At 40.7% G+C, this 9,820-nt stretch overlaps 1 protein-coding gene and 1 non-coding gene across 3 annotated transcripts; both read left to right on the forward strand.

The window, feature by feature from the left end:
- The first annotated feature begins 6,207 nt into the window (after positions 1–6,207).
- On the forward strand, positions 6,208–9,220 carry LOC125885129 (histidine-rich glycoprotein-like). Of its 2 annotated transcripts, XM_049570604.1 has the most exons (4): positions 6,208–6,380; positions 6,708–6,954; positions 6,985–7,056; positions 9,043–9,220. In XM_049570604.1, exons 1-4 carry the CDS (start codon positions 6,306–6,308, stop codon positions 9,045–9,047), a joined length of 399 nt encoding a protein of 132 aa, XP_049426561.1. In that variant the 5' UTR covers positions 6,208–6,305; the 3' UTR covers positions 9,048–9,220. The 2 variants fall into 2 exon arrangements, with proteins under 2 accessions (XP_049426561.1, XP_049426560.1); XM_049570603.1 differs by having other exon boundaries at positions 6,221–6,380; positions 6,708–7,056.
- Positions 9,221–9,645: 425 nt separating this feature from the next.
- On the forward strand, positions 9,646–9,717 carry trnat-cgu (transfer RNA threonine (anticodon CGU)). Its single transcript has one exon. It is a non-coding gene; the product is annotated as a tRNA-Thr (tRNA).
- The last annotated feature ends 103 nt before the right edge of the window (positions 9,718–9,820 follow it).

Consider the following 9,820-nt stretch of genomic DNA (forward strand, 5'->3'; position numbering starts at 1 on the left):
CAAATAAAAAGGATAAATGCGCCCAGAGAAAAGGACATATGTGTAGCAGCAGGATAGCTCAGTGGGTAAGGCAACTGACCTTAGTACGAGAGACTGGGGTTCAAATCTCCTCAGGCTGATGATTTGATCCTTATCCAGGGCAGGTGAATTTATAAAGTCCAGCGCCCAAATAAAAAGGCTAAATGCGCCCGGAGAAAAGATAATATGTGTAGACAAGATAACTCAGTGGTTAAGGCAACTGATCTTAGTGCGAGAGACTGGGGTTCAAATCTCCTCAGGCTGATGGTTTGATCCTTATCCAGGCCAGGTGAATTTATAAAGTCCAACGCCCAAATGAAAAGGATAAATGCGCCCGGAGAAAAGGTGATTTGTGTAGCAGCAGGATAGCTCAGTGGGTAAGACTACTGGCCTTAGTGCGGGAGACTGGGGTTCAAATCTGATGCTACCATATGCATGTCATGGCACGGCATGGGGGAGCCAGGACGCCGGGAAAAGTGGGGATGTCAACATCCCCCACATTGAGTACAAGATTAATGTATAGTATAAAAACTTTAACAGTAACATGAATAACCTATTGTAATCTACAATCTATATGTAATATACATATGTAGCGTGGCATGAAGGACTGGAGGACTAGGACTGGGGTAATAGGGAAGGTGGACTGCATGATAGGAGGGCAGGAAAGCTAGGCCTTGGGCATGAAGGTGGCTAGGACTGGATGATAAGAGGAAGGTAGCTAGCTAAACTAAATTAGAATTACAAAACTTAACTTAATGTAATAAGTAAAATAAAAAAAATTAAATTAAATTTTTAAAAATTAAAAGTGTAACTAGACATTAAAAGTGTAAGACAACAAAAGTACCTTATCTAATTGTTAAATGTTAAATGTTGTAAAATGTCTAATAAAATGTTTAAAAATGTTTAAGAAACACAGACTACGTCTGTGTTTCTTAAACATTTTTAAACATTTTATTTCTTAAACTGTATAAAAATGTTTAAAAATGTTTAAGAAATAGATGTTATGTTACATTAATAAATGAAATGAAATGAATGAAATTTCTCAATAAACTGTCTTAAACATCAAGACTCAAAATGTCAAAAAAGCAATTAGCTACCTTTCCTATTACACCTTCCTACACCCCCTAGGTCTAGCTACCTTCCTTTCCTTCCTTCCCTTCTTGCTCTCCTATCCGATCATCCAGTCCACCTTCCCTCTTACCCCAGTCTGAGCCACTGTCACACCCAAGGCCCAGCCAGCAATCATCCTTTCCTGCCCTCCTAGTCACACCCCAGCTAGCATCCTTTCCTGTCCTAGATGTAGATTACAACAGTTTATTAGTGTTACAGGTTACTGTTAAAGTTTTTATACTATACATTAATCTTGTACTCAATGTGGGGGATGATGACATCCCCACTTTTCCCGGCGTCCTGGCTCCCCCATGCCGTGCCATGACGTGCATATAGTAGCATCAGATTTGAATCCCAGTCTCCCACACTAAGGTCAGTAGTCTTACCCACTGAGCTATCCTGCTGCTACACATATCACCTTTTCTCCGGGCGCATTTATCCTTTTCATTTGGGCGTTGGACTTTATAAATTCACCTGCCCTGGATAAGGATCAAATTATCAACCTGAGTAGATTTGAACTTCAGTCTCCTGCACTAAGGTCAGTTGCCTTCACCACTGAGCTATCCTGCTGCTACACATATGTCCTTTTCTCCGGGCGCATTTATCCTTTTCATTTGGGCGTTGGACTTTATAAATTCACCTGCCTTGGATAAGGATCAAAACATCAACCTGAGGAGACTTGAACCCCAGTCTCTCGCACTAAGGTCAGTAGTCTTACCCACTGAGCTATCCTGTCTACACATATGACCTTTTCTCCGGGCGCATTTATCCTTTTTATTTGGGCATTGGACTTTATAAATTCACCTGCCCTGGATAAGGATTAAACCATCAACCTGCGAAGATTTGAACCCCAGTCTCTCGCACTAAGGTCAGTAGTCTTACCCAATGAGCTATCCTGCTGCTACACGAATCACCTTTTCTCCGGGCGCATTTATCCTTTTCATTTGGGCGTTGGACTTTATAAATTCACCTGCCCTGGATAAGGATCAAACCATCAACCAGAGAAGATTTGAACCCCAGTCTCTCGCACTAAGGCCAGTAGTGTTACCCACTGAGCTATCCTGCTGCTACACATATCACCTTTTCTCCGGGCGCATTTATCCTTTTTATTTGGGCGTTGGACTTTATAAATTCACCTGCCCCGGATAAGGATCGAAACTCCAATCTCAGAATACCCAAGCAGCTCTTCAACAGCCTGAGCTATTCCATCTTCTCCTCTGGATAGTGGTCTTTAAAAATTTCTTAGTACAGTATGTTGAAAAAAAAGTCATAGTATGGTATGCATTTAAATGAGAGTTTGCCTCTGTGCATTGATGGCTTTTTTTTTTATTCTGTTTCTGCATTATGTTAAGGAGGGCCATGTAAATATATATTATATATATATATATATAAATATATATATACACACACATGCTGAAAATATGGCCCATTGGCATTTTCTGGCTTTAAAATCTGTTGAATTTGTAAGTGAATAGCCCAGGTATATATATAGCGTGCTGTCCAAAATCATGAAAAAACATCATAGTATAGTGTGTCGTCCAAAATTTCAAAATTTACAAAAAAAATGTCATGGTCTGCATCAAAGGTATGACCTTCCACATCTGCAGATGGCTCCACAGTACTGTCCAACTGTATCACAGCCATAGACAGAATCAACCAGATACACATTCAGTGCTTCTCAAAGTCAAGGATGCTTCCTTTGTAGAAGTCAGGTCCTACAGAGGCTAGGCATGGCCCTTTCCTAGCATATGGTGATCACAAATTGGAACAGGCTAGCGAGTGCCCAGGTGTGCATCATTGAAGAGGCTTTGCCTTCAATTTTGGAAAATGGTACACAAAGAACTGTGGGTTCTTCTGCCCCGCTGAGAATGCACACATGCTATCTCAAAAATATCCTGAAGGACGGACTCGGTCCCTGGTAGAGTTTGGCAGGATTCAATGATGTAGCATTCTTGAAATTCAGCGATTTAAAGATCCATCCTTGACTTTGTGAATCACCATCTGACATGTTTGGGCAACTGACCACTTGGACATTGGACTTCAGATATCAAAAAGCTAACTATTTGTTTTATAGGAACACAAAGCCAACAAACATCTGCATAACATCCGCTACAACTGCATATACAGAAGGGACAGATGCTATTTGGATGAAACTATGAAAATAGTAGGTGAGACTGACGATGGAAAGGCAGGGAAAATCTTTACAGAGTATAATTTAAAGGCTAATAAACAAAAATTGACCATCAATTGCTTGTCTAAGTAAGTAATGTAGCAAAAGGTGAAATGTTTCCACCCAATAACATCCTTACAGGTTCCTACTGCTGCTTGAATGTTGAGTAAAGAAGAAGAAAACAAAATTATGGGGTAAAGGGAGTAACAATTGACCATTTTAGAGGAAAAGAGAAATGAATTATACTCTATTAACGCTGTTTTATCTTATTGTCATTGTGCAATAAATCCCATTATAAACTTTGAGCATATTGTAATTCAAGTGGTCTGAGAGAGAACAAGACTTCTGCACCTCCTCTGGGCTCTGTTTTCAGGCTTTAGTAAATCTCGCCTGTGATGGGAGTTTGGCCATTAAGGTCAGTTTAGAGAAAGGCTGCTCCTATTGGCTGTTCTACAAATGCAGACATCCCTTTGGTGAAAGCCAGATTTAACCTGTTTAATCATCAATTTTCTTCCACACATAAAACTATCCAAATCATCTGTCACTGGTAACCCTTTGAAATAGCCAATCTTTTTTGTTTTTTGTTTTTTAAATGTTCATGGGAAAGTAGGTGTAAATGTGTGTTTTATGGTCGGTCACAATTGTGACCGCTGGGATAATGTGTGGTATCTACCATTTATTGACCAAATTGCCATAATCTCCATTGCCATTGCATTGCCACGAGACACATTCTATAGTGACTACTTTACCAATAAAAAAACTCCTATACATACATATATCACCGATTTGTCAGTGGCCTTTTCTGCATCTGCCATTGACGTATTGACGCGCTACCAACACTGGGACCTCAACAAAAGCACATGATTGGGTTTAGAAAAAAACACCTTGGTTTGGCATTCGGGAAGCAAACACTAGGCTCCCGGGTGAAAGTCTGGGGTTTGTTGGACCCATCCACCACCCCTCCTTCCCACTCTATACAGACTTTCCTGCTAATTATATGACTTATACAGGCTCATTTATGCTCCCTTTATGTACGAAAATGTATACGTCCGTTTCAAACGATGTTGCCGTCACTGCCCACATACCTCCATGCGCCCTTTACGTTGGCATGGATGTTAACCAATATATCCTCCAGGAGGCAGCCCGGCGTCAAAAGTTTATGACAACAACAAACTCAAAAACAAACATGTCGACTGTGGAGGAGATACTGATAATGTACCTTCTGCATAAAAGACAAAAACAGAGGCAGCGTTGTAGGAGGCGGTGGTCGGTGAGGCCGTTAAATACGTCGCGACTGGAGGACGGAGAATTCTTTTCTCTAGTGCTGCCGATGAGAGAAACTGAATTGTTATTTCTTCTTCGTGTCTCACTAGGGCTACGTATCGGGTAGTGACAGCAACACTGCCCCCACAGTTCCCGGTGGTACTGCTCCGTTTGGCCCGTATCCGTAAGCTTTATGGAAACGTGCAGAAATACGGATTAAATGAACGCGGAGCCCGGACAGAAGGCTCCATCCATATCCAGATCCGTATTTAATGTTGAGCATAAATGAGCCTTAAGACGAACTCAAGGCTTACAGCTGCGGCTTCATGTTTTTGTTAATGTAGCTAATATTAGTTCGTTCAATCAGTGTGTCCTTCGCCTCACTTCCTGCCGCTACAGACCACCTCGCTGGGAGGAGAGCAGGCAGCAGCTTTCAGGACTGACCCCCAGTCAGCAGCCACAACAACCGTGAATCCAGCCAGTGCAAACCCCAGCTATGACGGACCAGACAGCCCCGACTCCCCGTCTGATCAGCAAACTTTCTGTTGCTGCTGTTACACAGATTAGACATGGTGCTGCCGCTGGTAACCAGCCTGCTGTAACACTTCATGCTTGGGGGTTTGAGCTGGCCAAATTCAAGCTACTTAAGCTGCTGACCGGAGCTCCATCTCCTGAGCTAGTGCCCACTCTCCTACCAAGAAAGCAGTCCACATTTGCGGGGAGCAAGGTAGAGGGACCATGTGGTGACTAGCAGCGAATGATAGTCAGTCAGTATATTGGAAACTGTGGGTCAGTTGGGAGGGACTGAAGACAGTGAGGGGGGAGCTGCAGGAGGGCGACAAACTTTCATATTCTGCTTTTGTTTTTTTGCCTCTCTGGATCTCTGCCTAGCCCAGCTTTTTAGGTTTTTACTTCTACTTAAGTACAAAAGAAAAAAACAAGACTGTAACACGGTTTAAAAATTCAATGCCTAATTCATGGTGGAGGGAGGGTCACACACTTTCCCCTAGTCTTTGAGGAAGGCTCAAGGACAAATATTTGGAGCTTCGCAGAGGGTCAAAAAACAAAACTTCTCTGATGAATAAAAAAACAGCCCCTAAATCATTTATTTTTTATATATTGGGAAACTTTGGGGTACACTAAAGAAAAAAAAATGGACCTCACTGTACCCCACACAGTTTTGGCAGTATTATTATTGCAAATAATGACTTCTGCAGTTAGTTTGAGTTTTGTTTTAACAAGATAAAGTGTTGTGTCAATGTGACAGGTGCCATGCGACAGTTTTGTGTAAGAGGATTTAAAGGCCTGTCCCTAATATACGCCTGCTGAGTCCAGTGATTTAAGCAAACAGGCTGGGATGCTAACTGAAGTTTAATGATACATATGTGGAAATAATGCTAGTACTAGTAATACTATAAATTCCATGGTAACAAATTGATATATGCTGTCATTTTGATTTTTTTTCCCCCTGTTTTTACAAATGCCATGAAGTGACATCTCAACAGTCTGGTCAAGGCCTAGATTTAAAAAAAACAACATTGTTATTTGTTGATTTTGCACCCACAAGAACTTTGCTCTCTTTACTCATTTGTTTTTTTTACTCCGCTGTAGGAGTGAAAGCAGGTTACAGGTCAGTGCCGTGTGTGGGCTGAGACGGGGATATAAGAAACCGTGTGGCCAGGAGGTGGTTATATCACCTTTGATTTAGCCATCTCAGACGCGGGGGAACAAGAAGACTGTTAAGATGAAGACAGCATTGATTGTGGTTTGTGTGCTGCTCCTGGGGTGGACCTGGACCCTCCAGGGCGTTCCTGTTGAGGTGAGCGGCTCTAGGCATTTTTGCACTTTTGGTAGATTATATGCTATTCTTTTTCTCACTGTCTCTTTTAAGTCTGTCATACTGGTTCTATGTATGTAAAGTCTTTTAAACGATCTATTCAGCCAATTCTGATTTAGTTATGGCACTAATTACTTAATTACGTATGACACCGTTGGGCATGGTTAACAATTCTGGACTGACACATTACTAACTTTAAAGTGTTCAACCCAATCTTGAAAGCATTTAAGTAAATATGTGAAATATTAACATCTGAAATTTTAAATCTCGTTGCATCTCTGACCGAGTCTGTTTGTGGCTGTGATACAGGAGAAAACTGAAGATACTGAACATGAGGTTGCCGCCGAGGAACCTGCTCACTCCCATGCACATGTGTCCAACGAAACTGTGTCCAATGCAACTGCGTCTAATGCAACGTCGCATGATTCACATAAGCATGATTCACACGAGCATGGCACACATGCGCCTGATACTCATGAGCATGGTACACATGCACCTGATACTCATGACCACGGTACCCATGCGCCTGATTCACATGACCATGGTACACATGCGCCTGATACTCATGAGCATGGTACACATGCGCCTGATACTCATGACCACGGTACCCATGCCCCTGATTCACATGACCACGGTACACAAGCGCCCAATGCAGCAGGTAAGCAATGGATAAACACTAAAGATGCTTCAAAATGTGACAGTGATAGACATAATACTTAAACACCTTCTGAATAAGGACTTAAAGCTTGTTGTGAACACTGTGTCAGAGTTGGGTCATATTCAGTTGCATTGCTTTCAGTTAAAGTTGGTCACATATGAAGCACTGTACCTTCTTGCCAGTGCAAGACTTGATGGTTAAATAATTTAGCTTTTGTTTGAACTGATGCAGCTCTGTTGGGCCTCTTTGGTCACTGCAGGTGTCCCCATGTTGCTTTTAAAACAGAGTTTTGACTACAGCTGACAAACGCTGCCAATTGTCATTGTCACTTTGATATAGATTCAGGTGTTTTAACTTTACTTACCCACTGCACAGTACACATATATCCTCCTGAGACCTCAAATTTTCTTTGGTATGCATTTTTAATTTCTCCAAGCTATTTGGGATCAGTAGGACCTAGTATAAAAGTATAAAAACTAAATATTGTCAGTGATATTAAAGTCCCAATGTTCTCAAAAAAGGCGACAATAAAATTGGTTTTCAACCTCAATGCCTGCCTAAACTCCGGCATAGAGGACGACAGAGGAAGCTGAACAACTCCGCTCATTTTTCCTTTTCTTTAATGAAGCAGTTGGTTTCCAGAGAAAGAAACAGTCAGTAATAGGATGATAACCTTAAAGACCATAAAATCATGTTAATTAAATCAGTCAACTTTCAATTAACTGAAGTCTCTTATGTTCATCACTTTAGTTAAATCAATCAAGATAAATCAATAATCATAATCAGACATTATCTGTGAACAAAATATACCCAATAATTAATTAATTTTAACAATCAAATTCATGTTATACTAAATATATATTTAATATATTTATATGATTGCCAGTGATACTATTGCAAACCAAACATCTATATTCTTTTAAATAAATTTAAATTATTTACCTATTTTAAACAATCACGAAATTACTTTTAATCGCACTTTTAACCAGTTTTCTAAATATGGAAATTCTCTTTTATTACTTCCACTTTCAATTCAAATCAAATCAGTAAGTTATTATCAATCACTAAATTTAATCAAATTCCATCCAGCAAACGAACTCATAATTGAGTCACGTCAACTTAAACTTTTCAATGTATATACACACCACTGAACTATAGATCCTGGTATCAAGCTGATCAAATTTAATCCATCAATAGAATAAACTGTCTTCAGCCACCATACACATGACATGCTCGGCTAAATAAGGTGAACAAACATTTCTAACCAAAAAACAACTTGCACCACAACGAATGAATGAGTGAAACTATTAACACAAAACACATATTCTACTTGTGCAGATCAAGTTAATAATTATCAGTCAAAAGCATACATACCAGTAGCGTCTCTGCCGTCACCTAAGCATTGATGCATCAACCATCTCCCTGGCTCATCTCCCTGCAGGCCACAGCTCACCTGTCCAGCTGATCCTCCTAATCAAAGCCAGCCTCTCTCTCTCTACCTGCATGCCAGGGACCTGAGCTGCCACACCTATTCAAATTAATTACCTCAACACGATAATAAAGTCCCAAGTCCTCAAATGAGATGACAGTAAAGTCCAAATGTCCTCAAACAAGACAATAACAAAGTCCTGATGTCCTCCAACGAGTACTTTCCACTAGATAGCTGCAACCATTGTTAAAATAGGTCAAATTTGTTGCCATATCAAAACTACAAACATTATTAATCATAAATAAATTAGTTTCAACCATTACATTTGATCAGGTTTTGTACCTTGTCCACTTTTGTCAGCTGAACACTGACTTGGCAGAGATGGCCGCCATCTTGTTTTTACATAGATTGGTGTATTGTGGTCTTACTACCACTAGATGGCACTACAAGTGTCTACGTACGAGGACAACAGGAGGATATATCTGTTCATGCAGATTTACAGCTAATACCTACCCAAATGTGATTAACACATGAAATGTATTTTTGCTCTTTTACAGCTTAATAGCTCTCCAAGCCAAAGTGTTGATGTCCCGATGAAGGGCTTTCTGAGGCCGAGCGACTGAAGGCTGAGTGAGATGAAGAAACGTCGGCGCTCATCTTACAGATACTCTTTATGCACTTACAGAATGTGTGAAGTCCTATCACAACAGATGACCAATAAAGCAACTAACTTGCTGTTCTGTTGTGTTGCTGTTTGTTGTTTGTTGTTTAAAGGATTAAATGACGACTAACTTCCCTGGTCTCTTGTTGCCCTGTTCCCAACTTTTTTTGCAACATGTTGCAGGCATCAAATTCAAAATAAGTGTATATTGACATAAATATGGCAGGTCAGAACTAAGTCCGATCCACATTGGGGCGTGGCACATTGTCCTGCTGGGGGGCCGCTGCCATCAAAGACCTGACAACTTGGTCTGCAGCGGTGTTTGGGTGGTTGTTGTGTGCCAAGTGGCATCCAGAAGAACGCCAGTACCCAAGGGAACAAAAGATGTTGTTGTATGCTATATTGATTTGTTGAATAACAGAAAGCCCACAAGACAATAAACTACACCTGCATTCTTACAAAGCTCATTTGATAATTAAAAAAAATAAGTCCAATAACAGGCATGGTGGCCAAGTGGTAAGGCGTTGGTCTCGTAAACCAAAGATCATGGGTTCAATCCCCATCCATGCCTGGCCTTTGCAGGGCTTCAGACTCTTAGATGGATATCCTTGTGATGTGGAATAAACAAACAGTCATTATGTGGCTGAGTTTTGCACTTCCATGACCGATACAAA

This window comes from Epinephelus fuscoguttatus, linkage group LG24 (assembly GCF_011397635.1).
Source record: "Epinephelus fuscoguttatus linkage group LG24, E.fuscoguttatus.final_Chr_v1".
NCBI classification, from domain to species: domain Eukaryota; kingdom Metazoa; phylum Chordata; class Actinopteri; order Perciformes; family Serranidae; genus Epinephelus; species Epinephelus fuscoguttatus.